This window comes from Aphelocoma coerulescens, chromosome 2 (assembly GCF_041296385.1).
Source record: "Aphelocoma coerulescens isolate FSJ_1873_10779 chromosome 2, UR_Acoe_1.0, whole genome shotgun sequence".
NCBI lineage: Eukaryota > Metazoa > Chordata > Aves > Passeriformes > Corvidae > Aphelocoma > Aphelocoma coerulescens.
The window spans coordinates 78,694,524-78,711,503 of NC_091015.1; the positions used below are offsets into that span (position 1 = coordinate 78,694,524).

The window sequence follows — 16,980 nt, forward strand, 5'->3', positions numbered from 1 at the left end:
GATGATCTTTATACACTTATACCCTTATCCACTTTGTGGAGCTCATTACATTAACTGTTTGACCTTTCCTATAATGAAGTGAACATTCTGCTACTCTCACTACTCTCTCTTCTGCGTGACCCTTCCAGACCTATAGCAGGATTCTGTTGGACAAAAAACTGGCCAACAGGTTAGCACAAAGGTATATAGTGAATGGAGTGACATCAGGCTGGCAACCGGTCACCAGTGGGGTTCTGCACGGCTCTACTCATGACCAGTGCTCTTCAACATCTTCATAAATGACGTGGACAGAGAATCAAAGGTATACGAAGTAATTTTGCTGATGATACTAATTTGGGAGGAGCTGTTCACTCCCTTGAAGGCAGAGTGGCCCCTCAGAGAGACCTCGACAAATCAGAAAGATGGGCAATCACCTATTATATGAAATTCAACAAGGGTAAGTGCTGGATTCTGCACCTGGGACAGGACAACCCTGGATGTATGGACAGGCTGGGGAATGAGAGGCTGGAGAGCAGCCCCATGGAAAGGGACCTGGGGGTCCAGGCTGATGGCAAGTTGAACATGAGCCAGCAGTGCCCTGGCAGTCAGGAGGGGCAGCCGTGTCCTGGGGGGCATCAGGCACAGCATCGCCAGCCAGGCAAGGGAGGGGATTGTCCCACTCTGCTCTGCACTGGGGTGGCCTCACCTCGAGTGCTGGGGGCAGCTTTGGGTGCCCCAATATAAGGATATAAAGCTATTAGAGAGCCTCCCAAGAAGGGCCGCAAGGATGGTGAAGGGCCTTGAGGGAAAGCTGTATGAGAAGCAGCTGAGGTCACTTGGCTTGTTCAGCCTGGAGAAGAGGAGATGAAAGGAAGACCTTATTGCAGTCTTCAACTTCCACATGACAGGAAGAGGAGGGGCAGGCACTGAGCTCTTCTCTCTGGTGACCAGTGACAGAACCCAAGGGAATGCCCTTGTTCGTCCTTGACCCAAGGGAAGTTGTGTCAGGCAAAGTTTAGGTTGGGATATTAGAACGCCTAATAGGTTTGGGTGGTTGGGCACTGGAACAGGCTCCCCAGGGCAGCGGTCACAGCACCAGCCTGACAGAGTTCAAAAAGGGTTTAGACAACACTTTCAGGCACATGGTGTGACTTTTGGGGTGTCCTGATCAGGGCCAGAAGTTGGACTTCCATGATCTTTGTGGGTTCCTTCTAACTCAGGATCATAGAATCATTTCATAGAATGGATTGAGCAGCAAGGGACTTTAGAGATCACCTACTTCCAACCCCCCTGCCATAGGCAGGGACACCTTGCACTAAGTAGCTAAGGAAGGCTGCTCAAAGCCCCATCCAGCCTGGGCTTGAACACTTAGTGGGTATGGGACAGCCATAACTTCTCTGGGCAACCTTTTCCAGTGCCCCACCACCCTCCCAGTAAGGAATTTCTTCCTAATATCTCATGTAAACCTACTCGCTTTCAGTTTGAAGTCTTTCCCTCTTGTACTATGACTACATGACCTTGGATAAAGTCCCTCTCCAGCTCTCCAGCAGACCCACCTGAGGTACTGCAAGGTGCTGTAAAGTCTTCACTGGGCCTTCTCTTCTCCAGGCTGAACAACCCCAGCCCTCTCAGCCTGTCTTCACAGGAGAGGTGCTCCAGCACTCTGAGCACCTTCCCAGCCCTCCTCTGGTCTCACTCCAACAGGTCCATATATTGATGTTGAGAGCCTCAGAGCTGAATGCATCACTCCAGGTGGGGTCTCACCAGAGCAGAGCAGAGGTGCAGAATTCCCTCTCAGGATATGGCTGGCTTTCTGGATTACAAGTGTGCATTTTCAGCTCATGTCAAGCTTCTTATTCACCAATGCTTCCAAGTCCTTCTCTTATTAAGAGCTGCTCTGAATACATTCTGGTAGTGCTTGGAATTGCCCTGACCCCAGTGCACCTGAGATAGTGCACCCCTGACCCCCACCTTGCACCTGAGATATTCTATGATTAAATAATTCTATGAGCCATCAGGGGAGCTTTTCATCAAATGTAGTCCAAGATGGAGAGAGATACAACATGGATCCCTGGTAGCGGTAGCAGATGCCCTGTTCTGTTCCATTCAACTCACATGTGAAAGGATGAGGGACCTCTGACAGGTAGCAGCTGCTGCTATAAAGAAGCATAATACAGTGAGTGAAGCTGAAGATAGCTCCTCAAAAACCTGTAAATGTTAAAAAACAATTAATAAATCATAAATAGAATCACAATTTTCAACCCTACCAGTTTAAATAACATTGCTATGATTGATGTTTGATTGGAATCTCTTGGCCTGAAAGTCACACTGGGCTTAGCAGAGCAGAATTTAAGCTCTGTCTTCTAGAGAGAGAGCTGAAACAACCTAGACCATCACCCAAAATACAGACAGCACACTGTGGCCAGTGAAAAGTCTCATGGTGTGACTGGCAATGCTTTACAAGGTGAGTTTGGATGAAGCACCTGTCTGTGAACAGAAGCAGTAAGAAAACAGGAAGAGGAAAGGAAGAGACTATCATAAAAGTTGAAAGTAAAGCAAAGGGGCATAAGTAAGAAAAAACTTTATTTTAAAGAAAATTTCTGAGTGGAAAAAACAAACAAACAACATAAAGCAATAAAACAGAAACATCATCTCCTGTTGGTGGATTCTTACCATACAAGGGAAAACAAGACATATTCCCACAATGGGTGGATCTGTTGGATCACATGAAAGAAACAACCAGCTCCATCAACCATTCTTCTAACAATCAGAAATCAGGAATGAAGAAAGTAACAGAAAGAACCAGGATTATATCCAGGCAGATCTGTTTTTTAAAGCCCAGGAGCTGCAAGGGCAAGAAATACAAGGTTAAATGTAGGTCAGCTGCAGAGCTGGAGGAGTCCCCAGTGAGCACAGCATGGGCTAGGATTTGAGAAATCGGATAGCACTTCAGATTTATCTTCCACTTCACTGTACTGCATTTTAGTCCCACTGATGTGAAAGAGAAATCTTTCCTACCTACCAAAGTAAGCTGTGAGGAATAAAGTAATTTAGCACTCTGGAGATTCACTGGTGTGATTTGCTGCCAGTTAGACAACAACTGAACACCTAGGAGAAAGGCCAGCTAGGTTTTCATGTTATATGGGACTCCTTTTCTTGGATAGAGCCTGAAAACCTCCTACAATTTACAGCTCTTGAGCCCAAATATACTTGCAGTGCCAGACCTGAGTCTCACCAGAGCTGGTAGGAGTGTGGTCACCTGGGCAGACACTGAGGTGAAACAAGTCATAAGGTAATGCTGGTGCTAGTAAGTGCCCAGCACTGCACCTGCATCAAAGGCTTCTAGCAACAGGCATCCTAATCAATAGAATTTACAACTAAATTATTGGGATAAGTAACAGATAAACTATACAACTTATTACATAAAATATATAATTAAATGTTATTTGTGAACTAGGAAGTCCAGCATGAAGATTAAGCTGACTGTCCAAAGCAGCAATGAAGGTCGACTCCCCTTCTCAGCCATGTCCCAGAAAGTACCAAGACACACCTAATGTTCCTCACAAGATTGATGGGAGGGAGAGTTTCCTTAGTCATCCACAGAGAGCAGACAATGACATTTCCTCTGTTGTCTTTTCACAGGGTGGGAGGGAGGAGGCTGGCTGCATCTGCTACAGGACCTCACAGCAAGATGATGATAATAAGAGCCCCAGCAGCCCTTGCTGGTTGTTACTATCCCATCATCAGCAGCCCTGAAACCATCAGCATCTCTCCTGTGCCTCTCATCTGACACAGATCCTCCCTCACTGACTCACACCAGCCATCAGAGCCTACCTGTACCACCACATTTAGCAGCAGCAGCCACATGTTTAACTAGCAATGAACTGCAGAAATTAGTAAGAGAAAGGAACAAATATGGATTTTCTAGGAGGTTTTAAGCTGCTTACCCAGTTTCTCTAGTTTTCCTAAGGTTGTCTTCTCATTCATAAAATTCTGGTCTAGACAGAAGAGGGTTTCCCAGTCTGCTTTGCTTGTAAAAGCACAGCACCTTAGGCAGGTAGGTAGACTTTTTCTTTAAATAAGTTCATAGGTTGTTGCTGGCATGAAGCAGATTAAAGTCAGAGGCATGTGTTAAAACAATTGCACTGCAGAATTCTTCAAATTGAACAGTGTCCTTGTTAAAATATTTATAGGAAAATAATTTTTCAGATAAAAAAGCTAAATAGTCACATTAAATGCTTCCATGCCTTGAGTTTTGAAATAGGGTGTTTAAAAATAAAATTTAAAAATCCCCCAAACTGAAAATCCTGTACCAACAAGAAAGCCCAGTCTCAATGCAGAGGCTCATCTCTCTAAGAATCCTTGTCAGATTAACCTCAGACTTTACACACACAAAAATCCTTCTCTGCCTAGAGAAAGTAATTGAAAACTTGTGAGTAGAAAGCAGCTTTTACTCAGAAAGGTAGGAAAAGGAGACTTAGCTAGGTATAAAGCTAGGTGTAATCCTCAAAATGGAATCACTGGAATATTCTTAATATATGAAATATTTTAGGTTTTAAACTCTATACCTTGTAGTCTCACTGTATTGCATCTACAGACTATCAGATTGCTAGGCTTCCTATCGTTTTTCCTGATACTTTTTTCTGTTGGAAAACGTTAGAATGCAAACCCAATACAGCTGTAGTAGTTGAACAGCTGCCTCACTTTTGAGATGAATGGTGCAGCTTTGTCCTCAAATGCACTCACTGCTGACTGATGTAAGACACTCCCCAGGTGATCACATCCAACCTCCTATCTCTTGGCAGCTTCATCACTGGGAGATGAGGGGATGAGCTGTGGGGATGGGCTGGAGGGCCTGCAATAGCCTTTACCTGATGGCCTGAAGGTCTTGCTGGAAAAAGATATGCCCAGCCACAACCACTGCTAAGAGCTGAGGCAAGTGGCTCTGCTTTTGTTTTCACAGAGAGAAGCCCAGACCCACCCAGTTCTTCCCAACACTTCATATTGCCTTGATGCTTCTGGTCTTGGTGCTTCTTCAGCCTATGCAGCCAGTTAGAGACTTCCCTTCACCAGGAGAGCAGAAATACCACCTGTTCCCTTACAATGGCAAAACCAGCCTCTTATGACTTTGGTGAGGGCTTGGAGGAGGTGAAATCCATGGCCTTCTCTGTCGAGCTTGGAGGTGAGTCTGCAAAGCATGAATGCTTAGCAGGAGCAGCCAAGGTCTGTCAAAGGCTTGCATAAGCAGTTCACAGGCATGCAAACACAAAATATTGGCATTTCCTTCCGTTTCATTTCTTAGGCTGCTCAATGTAGTCCCTCCTTTTGGTAACAGCAATTCTTGGTTGTATTTTTCCCCATTAGAGTTGCTGGATGCCAGTAACGTTATATGTATCTTATTGCAATACAGCGCACTGCTTCAGTTCTAGTACAATGTTCAGCACTTGCAGGAAATATATCAACTCTAGAAGAGTCTGATCCTGCTCGTATGGCAGGCAATGACAGGACTTTTCCATGAAACCCGTACATGCTCACTATCCATTTAATCACTCCTCAGAAGGCAATGAAAATAGCAAGTGGCAGGAGGCAGGCAGGAGAGGGGTGTTGTGCTGACTCTGCAGCAGCCAGCTCTTGAGAGCAGCCCCAGCATTTAGACTGATCACAGCCCCAAAACACTGTCCTGGCAGCCAGAATCGACAGCGTGGTGAGGTTTGTCCTCCCCTCCCATTTCCAACATAAGGTCAAACTGATCTGCTGTCCACTGCCTGCGAACTGGGGATATGTTTGTTAGCGGTAGAAGCTGATCTCACTGTGATACATGGCATCCACTGCTCACCTAACACCTAAATTTCCTTTGGCCATTCTTCCCTTCCCTGCTCAGCCTGGCAATCTCAACCGAAGAATTCCCCTCAAGAAAAACCCAAGCTGTGCGTTGCAGGGAACCCAGTTACGATACCAAAGCTGGAATCTGGGCACTAAGGCTGCTACTGTGAGTTTGCTAGTGAATTTCCCAAATACTTGGGGTTTTTTTTTTCATTTTAGGAAAATTAGCAGGAGAGACACTGGAAAATTCACAAGCACCTCATATACCTCTAAGTAAGTGTAAACACCTGGGGATGTTCAGTGATTAAGTTTAACAGCTTCACAGGGAGTCACTAGCTGTTCAAACGTGTAACTAGGTGTTAACAAGCTTAACAGGACAAAAAATAACAATGATTCAGTAATTGGAGTATGGGATGCTTTTCTTCCTTGTTTCCCTGCAGATTGGAGGCAGCTTATGCACCTTTACCTGTCCAAGTTAAAAAAATAATATAAAATGACCTTTTAGGAGTCCTTCAGCAGCTTGGCAATTGTGTCGTTCTAGTTCTTTCAACAATCAGATAGACTCGAGAGCAACGTTATTTCCTGGCCAGGGAAATGTGGACCAAACTACTGCTTCTCACATAACCTGCTTCCTTGGACTCCTGAAACTCATACTGCACCAGCAGTGCTTTTCCCTGATGACAATTCAAAGCCTAGAGAGCTATGGCTTTTACCCTATTTAAAAATAAATACATGCTAATTATAGGACAAAAGTAAAAAATCTCCATTCTACTGTGCTGTGCAATTCTCCTGCTTGGCATGGGCAGAGGGTTCAATGCACCTTTGCTGTGAGCAATGGGGAGGGCTGAAAAGGAAAAATCAATGCCATTTCTTGTTCAATTAAGTTCATTGTGATTCAGAACCACCTCCTCACACTGCAGAGCCTGCAAGAGATCAGTGCTGCAATCACTACCTTTTAACAGCTTGCTTTCTCCGTCTGGACTGCACAAGTCACTCACTGGCAGGGCATCACACTCTGAGGAAAAGAAAAAAAGGGGATAAGAAAAAAAACTGTCCTTACGGGTAGCTCTGAAACATATTGTCGTGAATCACGGGTCTTCAGGTGGGCATTTCACAGAAGGGGAGGGAGGGCAGTTTCCTCAATGACTCATTTTATTTAGATGTCAGAACTACTGCTCTTTTTACCCTTCAGTAAAAAGTTCGCTCTCCTTGCTTCCTCGACGAGAAATATCTGCAGTACCCATCGTGCTGCTTGGTCTCGCTCAGGCTGAGCAGTGTCATGGTCTGGCTCAAAGACTTTTGGAAGTCAATAGAAAGATTCTGAGGACTCTGTTGGATTACAGCTCAGATCAGCCCAGGAATCAGGGGCTATCAAGAGGTCATGACAAAGGATTTTTAGGGGCCCTCCCACCCTCTCCTTCACTTTCACTTTTCTGAGGCCACTGTAAAAAAAAAAAAAAAGTCTGTGCAGTAGAATGGGGTAACCTGGAGAGTTTCCACACCTGAGCCCCAGCCTGCTGAGGATGCCAAGGTCTACCGTGGTGCAGGGTGCCCCCTCAATGCCAGCACCAGCACCCCACAGGCCTGCTCAGCACCTCCCGAAAGAGGAGACTAGGATGCTTGTGAGCATGTCTCACTCTAGTGACAGGACAGACAAACTACAGCAGCCTGCCTCTTCCCAGCCTGCCTTTATTGGCTGCTGCCTGCTCCCCTGCTGGAAGGGGCTTGTCCAAGGCCCTTGGGGTTCAGTCCCCAAATTACTCGGGTCTAGCAGAGCAAACAGTTGATTACAAAACCCAAAGATGAGAATGATCAGGGATGGCACAGGCAAAGAACAACATGAGAAAGAGAAGTAACTCCTTAATGTTACTAGGCAAAGGTCTTTAGTGCTCACAAAGATGGTTTTAGGTCCTGGATGCATTTAAGCTAATGGCAGAGGTTAAGTGATGCATGAAACACTTTCGTTCACAGCCATCCACATCCCTTTCCAGCTTCTTCATTGCACTGCTAGATCACGCTCAGGAGCAGGACAAGTCCTCAAGGAGGCTGCTGGCTGTCTGGTGCTCTTACACACTTACAGCCGTGGAACTGCTCTTGCCTTTTCCAGCTGCAATCATCTGCATGGCAGCTGACACGTGACAGTGATATTTGAGCTAATTGTGCCAACTGGGGCGTGCACAAAACAAACATGGCCCAAATGCAGGTTCTGAAGAAGGATGATTTTTAATGAATGTATACTTCTCTGCTCAAGCCATGCCTTTTTGAAACCAGTTCACAGAACACACCAGGAAGAAGCTTTCTACTCAGATTCACAGGACTTATCTCTGACCTTTCCCAGTTTCCAATGTCATAAATAGGTTCCTGAAGCTAACAGTAGAGAAGGGGGATGAAGAAGTTGCCTGTTCTCAGTTGCCTGTCTTTGCAAATCAGACTGCAGATGCATGTACAGACCCATCCTGTGTTTCCTTGTCACAGGGCCCTTTTCACCTTTGTACGCGTTCTTCCTCCCAGATTTCATCCTTCCCAGGAAAGTGAGATCTCGCTTGAAGTTCTTGCAATGCTCGTGTGAGTGGCTGAACATCTGTCCTAGCAATGTTCTCATCAGCCCACAATTAATTAACACATTGGTTTCCTGCTCCCTAAAGCCCCAAGTTCCCCTGCAATTTTGGTTTTCGTGACTAAGGACTGATGAAGAAAAATGTTGAAGCAGTATCTTCCTATGATAGCTGGAAATCTGATAAGGTTGGTTCTTTAAATACATATTTATGGTTTTTTTCTAGAACAAATCATATTGACTGTTACAAAGAAAACTCAGAGTGGTATTTCAGTTATTGAAGTCCTGCTGTAACTGAAGGTTAATAGCTGCTGTGGCAGTAGATACTCTATAAATCAATGGCAGAAACACGTGAATCAGAATATCACCCCACTGAGGTACATCCCATCTCACTGTGGTCAATAGAAGTTGTGCTGCCAACATCCATGGAAGCAGGAAATGTTCACGTGTCAGCAAATTTTAATACTAGTTATTGATACATATTGAGGATATAGGTTTTATGCACCCAGTTTTTGTTCTGACAATGCCACTGTTTACTTGGGAATTGAAGTTTGGTTCTGAACCAAGATCCAGAATTTGGTTGTTGGCATTTGCAACCAGAGAAGCTGAAATTATCTTAATGCCATGGGAGTGCATTCAAAGTTATTATCAGGCTCTCAAGATGATAAGTATCTGGGCCAAGGTGGCTATTAAGGATGTCAGAGAGTGAACAACAGCTCTGGCATGATACATACAGCTCATCACAAACCTTCCGATTCCTTATGTGGTGTGGATTTCACCATAATGAAGCAGTCACTGGAACAGCCTCCAAAAGGGTGTGGTGGACTCCCCAGCATTGGAGGTTTCCAAGACACTACTTGACAGGGTGCTAGATAGTCTCATCTAGATTCCCTTTTCCATCTAAGGTTGTACCAGATGATCTCTGGAGGTCCCTTCCAACCTAAGTTGTCCTATGGTTCTGTACTCTATGACAATAGTAATTCTGCATGGCAGGAAATCCACTGATACAGGCCTTCACACAGCCATTATCCAAGTCCATATACTTCCCTCCAGCCTATAATGAAAAGTTCATTACACTGTCCATCAAAATGTAAAAAAACCCAAAGATTGGCTTTAGGCTTCTTGAAGGAAAATTTCAGTGGTAAAGATGCCAAGGGCTGATACTGCTTTTCTTCTGAGACTGCTTTACTGAAACCACCCCACTCTTTTGAAACATCCACAGGCATCTTAAGCAAATCATGTGTTGCAAACATAATTGTAGTGGGTGTGAACTCCATCTGGCTAGAGAAGCACAGGCTTGCATGCCTCCCCTCAGCTCGCCTGGGCTCAGCAGCAGAGCCAGGGCCACGATCCAACATAAAGGGGTCACTCTCATAAGCAGCATTTTGAGTGCATGCACAGGCACCTTCCTAAAAATACATCCCAGAGGAGTGCAGTTAAATGCAAACACTGCTCTTTCTGCAGTAGATAGATCTTTCCTCACTGGATTGGCTGGCACAAGCTGATCACGGTCAAGTGATGCCTTGGATTTTGAAGACTGCTTTTTAAAAGGAAGAAGGTACTGAAGAATGAACATAGAGACTGAGCTTTTCAAATGAATGTAGAGGAGTCTGGCATTCTGGTATTCCCCTTTGAAAATCACAGAAGCTGGGCCTGAAGTTTCCATTATTCTAATCACTTTCTAAGTTTATATCAGATCATTTTTTTAATGTTTCAAATAAGTTACAAATACCTTATCCAGCGTTTTCCATTTTTTTAAGATTTGGTATCAAGCAATAATGTCCCTTTTACATCCACTCAGCCATATACCTTTTTTCTTTCCCAATTTTGTGTTTGAAACCAGAGCAACAGTTTACATTTCAGAAATATATTTTCATAAGGATGAAATGACAATGATTTTCATGGTGAATGATAAGTGCCATTTTACTTCTAATTTCTAGAGAGATGTGGGACAAATTCCGGTGCATACCTTTAATTTTTATGCTTAGCTAAAGTCAGACACATCCAACCAGTAATGAACCTAGGTATCCAATGAACAAGACCATCCCAAAAAAACCCTTTAGAAGTCTGGCTGTTAGTGAAAGGTATTCCTTTAATCCTACCTGTCACATTTTCAGTGTGCTCTCATCATTTTTCTGCTTAAATACAATCTTGGAAGATCATACTTCGAACAGCTATTCATTTATCAGCTAGATTTCATATTTGCATTTATTTTTCTGGCTGGCCACCTTCCTCTAGGGAAGATATCAGCTGAGGGCTGGGAGCCACAGCACGAACAAGGACAGCCACCTCTGCAGGACTGTAAAGCTGTCACTCAGTCCATCCCTCCTTCTCAGGAGACCCGCGAGACAGGAGGGTGTGGAGGCACAAGCCACTGGCTCCTGTTTCCATCAGCTTCTCCAGGGCCAGGTCTCTGGCTGACGGTGAGGGAGAGAAAAAGCAAGCGGTCACCTCCTGGTAGAGGCGGTGTTACTGCAGGATGAGCTAACAGTGAATACATTGCTCAACACCCATGGGAGGGACTTCTTAAATATCACCGTGATCACCGGACCCTCCCCTTCAACCTGAAACGATGCTTAGAATAAATCACTCTGTGACTGACAGCACCAAAGATTTAGTTTTTATCCCTATTACTAGCCTGAAAACATGAAATAAAAAGCCCATGGTGTGAGATGTTTGAAGAGATATTTTGCATTTTAAAAAAAGGATGAAGGGAAAAAGAATTTGTGGGGATACAGACAGCTTTGCTGGGGAAAGCATCTCTCTGTTACCTTGAGCTGGCTGCCTCTTTCGAGTTTCAGCCATGACAGCCAGCAAGCCAAAAACTAAATGAGAAAACACATCCTCTAAATGCGGTGGGTCCCCTTGTGGTAGATTATTTCAACGGAGCTAAGCTGGAATTAAATCAGCTGCCCTGCACACTGCTCTGTGCCCAGCAGCAACAGCCCAGGGCTGCCCACCCAAATATCCCCGCAGCCCCGTGGGCACACGGAGCAGCCCACGCTGTGCCCGTCGCTATCTCTGGCAGAGCTATATCTGGCCAGCAGTCGTGGGCTCTGTCCGTCTGCCTCCGCCACGGCAGCAAGCACACACCACCACGGGATGACACAACAGCCAACCCTAACAAGTGGAGCATGAGGCTGCTGCTGCCAGGATGGAGAGCTTTTTCTTAAAAAACAAGGGCAAAATCGTGCTGATGAGCAAATTGTCCTAACAGGAACTGAGCAGGGCACCGTCAGACGTTCCTCTCCTTAATCACAGACTGATGTCTCTTAGAGACGGCTGATATTCAAGCACCTTCTAAAACATGACACCTCCTAATATCATGTTGGGAAAAAAAGAAAGGAAAAAAGGACAGTTTGATAAACGACTGTCCCCACTTCATCCTGCTCCCCGGCTCCAATAGAGCTGAGAGTGCTGCTATTTGAGATGGGCAGAAACCGCTGGCTTTTGTTCAGAATCTATAGTGCAGTGGGCCCCTTCCTGGGGCAGGGAAGGTGGCAAGGCTGGAGCCAGGCTTGAATTTCAGACAGATCTGGACTGCCCCAAAAGTCAAGAACATTTAGAGGAATTTGGCCAGACCCTTTTCTCCTCTGTAATTGATGCCTCTAGCTGTGAGATCTCTTTGTTGTTGCTTGGCCAGAATCCCCTAGAAATGCCTGTCCTTATGAGATTTGTGGCCAGATTGCCAGAGGCTACAGTCACTTCGGCAGAGATGGACATATCAAAAGCCAGATATTAAACTCTTCCTGATTGTGCATTGGAAACTGCCCCAAAGTTCATTCCAAAGCAGATTTGCAGAGTGTTATGTTCAACCCTTGGTTGCCTCTTGGAGCCAGCCCAACCTTTAACCTGAAGCTGTAGCTTGTCTGCCCTCAGAAAAAAGGAGCAGATAAAACCATAGCAGATGTGTATATGAATCAATAAGAAATAATAAACCAATAAACCAATATGGTTATCAGCAAGGCAGAGAAGTGAAATGAAGAATTCCTCTTGCTGCAGTCTCCACAATCTGGTGCTCCTGCAAAGGTACCTTGTCCTTCTTAACAGCAAACACAGCCACAAATGGCCAAGCTGCCAAGAACTGCTAAGTCCAATGTTTATACCCATGCACCTCAACCCACAGTCCTTTCATCCTCTTCCTATTTTATGCTGATAATGCACCAACTGTGAGATATAAAAGATCTTTTGGGCTATCCAACCTACCCCTCCTGGGAAAAGGACAGGGCTTCACATTTTGATAACTGTTTCCATCTCTCCTATGCGTTACAAAATCAGTCATCACCACAGCAGCAAAGAGCAGGGTAAAAGTGTTTTGCCTTAGTTTCACCTTAAACTCAAAACTTTTGCTACTTTGAAGGAGAACTTTGTACAGAGTGCAAAGCTTAGTCTTTAACCTCCTTGCCACTGGCAGTGTCTTCAGGAGTGCGTAAAAGACAACCCTACTCTGGGCTGCAGCTTTATGGTGGAGTGAATGGAAGGGCAAGCTGCCAGGGGACACGGCCCCACGGCCTGTGCCTCACACTTCATTCACTACCGTGTGCCCACGTGCTGAGCTGGTTCTGAGAGCTGGCTGAAAATGAACCTTTTTTTTTTTTTTTAAATTCCTCAGATTAGTTTTCAGCCAGCTCTGTCCTCTTCTCTCTGTCCATAGTGGAAATTTATAAATAGGAAGAAAAGGTGGAACAAAAAGAAATTATGGGAAGGCACAGAGGTGGCAAGCCAGCATTTTTCATCTGCAGGGCCCAGCTGATAGCTGGCGTAGTTACCCAAAATTACCCTTGCCTTTGAGCTGGAGAAACAGAGGTTGGGGGTTCATGATGGCTTTGAGGGGATGCACATGCAGGCTGCCACTGCACACATTAGGTAGACCTAAAGAGGCAGTGGCATTCACCAGCTCTATTTTGTGAATGGAGCTCTCAGCAAGGAAGCTTTCCCTCTTGCCCTCCAGTTTTTTTACTCCTAGTTGCACGGTCATTTAACCCCTTGCAATCCCTCTCCTTGCCAGGTGGGCTTCAGACATTTGCAGCCCATGGGAGTCATGAGTACCCAGCCTGGCAGCTGCTGTCTGTCTGTCATTCAGGTCTGAGTATTGACACAAGTGGTTTGTAAAAGAGAGGGGCTGGTAGCTGCTCCAGGACCCTGCAATACAGCCAGCACAGTAGGACTGCAGACTGGGGGGAACTGGGAGGAGTGGAAGCCAACAGGAATTTTCACTCCGACCAGCCCCCCCCTTTGGCTCCTGGAGATGCTACAAATGAGTGGTGAAGGTCAGAGCAGTGAAAGAGCCACGGGAGAAGGCTGTAGGGGTTTTGTCTGATTGCTTAGCACTGGGAGAAGCGCACGCTGGCACCTTGAGGTCCCTACCGTGCTGCTGGAGGGCACGGCCTTGAGGACGGGACCGGGAGGGTGCCTGGATGACGGAGTACCCCAGAACAAGCCTTATCCCCGGTAGGGCTCATCGGAGCCTCGGACGGCCCCTTGCCCTCCACCCAGCCCCATCACACCTGTAGCCTGTCCCCAGAGGATGGGGTGCGATGGCTGGGTGCCATGGTCCCAGCCGCAGGGCAGCCCCAGCGCGACTCCCAGGGCTGTCCCACGCGTGACCCCTTTCGCCACGCCACCCTCTGCGGTGTCACCGCCGGGCTGCTGCCGCCGGGATTGAGCATCGGCAGAAAGGCCGGGAGAGACCAGCCCCCCTCCTTCCCCGCTCCCCCCAAACCTCAGCCCGAGGGTGACGTCATGGTGGGGGAGGGGCGGGCAGGGGGAGGGGACCCCCGCACGTCCCTGTCCCCCTGCACGCTGCGCAGCGCGGGGGCCGGGCCGGCCAGCCCCGACGGGGCGGCCCCGGGGGCGGGGGGGTTTCTGCCGTGCTATCCCCACCCCTGGGGGCGGCTCCTCCGTGTGCGTGTCTGTGTGTGTGTGCGTGTGTGTCTGTGTGTCTGTGTCTGTGTGTCCCCTCCCGCCCCCGCAGCGCTCCCGCCCCGGGGGGACGGTCCCGGCTGCCGCCCCCATCGCCACCACACGGGGCAGGAGGAACGCGGGGAGCGGGGGGGAGTTTCTCGGCGATTTATGGGGCGGCGGGACACGGGGAGAGCGGGTAAATTCAGCCTGTGATGCCTATAAATGGCGCTTCTCTTCCAAGGTGCACATTTATATAAAAAAAAAAAAAAAATAAGGGGGGGGAAAAAAACCCGGTCGGTGTCATCCCCCCACGTCAGGGCCGGTGGTGGGCGTGAGGCTGTACTTCCTCCGCCCCCTCCTAATGGAGCGAACCATTCCCAGCCAGCCTTCCTCGCCCTCTCCCGCTGCCTCCCTCTTCCTCTCCTTCTCCTCTTGTCTCCCCCCCTTGTCTGCAAAGTCCTCCGCTGCTCGGAACTTGTTGGCAATGTCTATTTTTCAGCTTTCCCCCACGTTCTCCAAAGTAACTATTTAAAGATCTGCAGCCGCAAATGGTTTTACTAAATGTAGGATGGGACTTAAGTTGAACGGCAGTTATATTTCTCTGATCCTTGCTGTACAGATAGGTAAGTGGACTGCCAAATTCCGTGTCAAGTTGTGCGCACCCCAGCCCGGCTGGTGCATGCAGGAGCGGAACGTCGGGATAACCTGCGCGGGGGGCCGCGGTGCGGGGCGGCGGCGGCGGCAGGACCCTGCTCCCCGCGTTCCCTTCGCGGTGGCAGCTTCGCGTTCCGGCACGCTGTCAAAGGCAGGGGAGTCCGCAGGAAAGGGAACCGGTTTCTGATTTCCCGTAAACCACTTTTGTTTTTTGTTTTCCTAAAGCGGTGCGTGCTCACTCATACTTCGCTTTTTATTTTCCCCCCGCCTCTTCTTCCTTTTTTTCCCTCCTTTTCTCTCGGTCCCCACGAACGGTTGCGTTTGTATCTGCTTTTCGGATATCCCCTGCATTCCCTTCCACGTACAGTTTGGTGACTCCAGTGCTAAGAAATTCTCCCCCTCTCCCCGAGGGACAGAGAAATAAGAACCGGCACAAAATGGCTTGCGAGAGATCTAGCTAGAAAGTTTTTTTGCAGAAAATCAAGGGGACAAGTGAAGGGCTCCCTTTGGGAACTAGAAGGTTTTCCCATTTACAGAGCATCCTAAAACCAAAGAAAACCCATCACTAAATTAAAAGAAATATTCCACTCGAATGTGGCGATTAAACAAATAAAAATTGCTTTAAAAATTCGTGGAGTCCCACCACCCAATCGTTAATTTTGTGCTTGGAGAGGACCTGTCAAAAATCGAGCAGGTCCAAAAATTTCTATATGTGCTGTTACTTAAAATAGATCAGGTTTCCTTCCATGCCGGTGTGTGTTTTGTGTGCTCGTTGCTGGTTTATTTTAATATTTTGGGGGTTTCGCTGGTTGCTTTTGTTGGTTTGTTCTCGGGTTCATTTTATACATTTCTTCGCTGAAAATTTTTTTAGTTACGGACATTAAACAATCTCCAAGTTAATGACCACTTTGGTCCTGTACAGACAAATTTTAAAGATTATCTACTGGATAGGTAGATTCCCGAGCATGATCCAAAATTGGATTTTAAGGAAAGGGGGATTAAAGCACGTCTTTTATTATCTAGACTATCAGGTGTGAAGACCCCTTTGAAAATATTTGCCTGCAAAAGAATCCTGATACACTTTAAAAAAATAAATAAAGCTCGGCATTGCTATTTAGAGATCCTTTTGCTCGGTCACACTCCTCTCCAGAAAACCTCTGCAGCATTTTGTGGGTACCAAAGAAAGAAGAGGAGGAAAAAAGGAGGAAAAAAAAAAAAAAAAAAAAAAAAAAAAAAAAAAGGAGGGGACAATTAGAAAGGGAGGTAAAATGCCTTGAACATTTCCTCCTCTAAAAAGGGGAAAAAAGATATTGCAACGAAACGTTGACCTCTGGGAAATGTGGTTAAATGATGCAAACCCCTACATTCACATTACCATTCCTTTTTAAATAGGGCTGAACTCTTCAGATGGCCAGTTTTTGTACTGTCAGAGAAAGAAGGGGGAAGGCTTTATTTGGATGTTATCCTTAATTTCAATCTCTCAGTCCTTGCAATTTTTGTTTGTATGTTCGTTCATTCGTTTGGAGGAGGAGCAGGATTTTCTTTCTTTTGTGTTTATTTGGTTCAGCCGAGGACGGATTTTATTGAAATTTCAAAAGGCAGGTAGAGTCTCTGGGAAATGCCGTTCCCGGGCTGGCGTGAGCATGAGCAGTCATTTGGAAAGTTACCCCCAAATACTGCTGCACACCGCGGGGATGGTGGCGGTGCGGTGGCTTTGCGGTGCCCTGGAAGGGGACGGCTTTGAAGCTCGTGGAGGGCTTTTCTCCTCTCTGCTCCTCCTTCGGTATTTCGGATAACCTTCCCCCCACCTCCTCCACACCTACCCACCCCCGGAATCAGCTTCTGGTTGTCGGTGTGGGGTTTGCAAAGGGTCGTTGGCTTTGTCCCGTCCCCGCTAAAAGCTCGTGTGAAATGGGTGCTCGGCTCGTTCCCAAAATGTCTATGCACGGGGACTTAAAAAAAAAAAAAAATAAAGGGGGGGAGGGGGGGGAAGGGTGGATGTTATTTAATTATTTATTTATTTAGGCATAGAAGATTGGAGCTGTCCGAAATCCTTGACATTTTGG

General features: G+C 46.7%; 1 protein-coding gene across 2 annotated transcripts in view; it reads left to right on the plus strand.

The window, feature by feature from the left end:
• Positions 1-4,786: 4,786 nt before the first annotated feature.
• Positions 4,787-16,980, plus strand: part of NRN1 (neuritin 1) — an 18,694-nt gene continuing 6,500 nt past the window's right edge. Inside the window, exon 1 of one of the 2 annotated variants that reach the window (XM_069005878.1) lies at positions 4,787-5,161. In XM_069005878.1, coding sequence (XP_068861979.1) covers positions 5,083-5,161 — 79 coding nt within the window. In that variant the 5' untranslated portion in view covers positions 4,787-5,082. Of the gene's footprint in view, positions 5,162-14,646; positions 14,884-16,980 lie in introns of those variants that run through there. The other variant, XM_069005879.1, reaches the window with a different exon arrangement.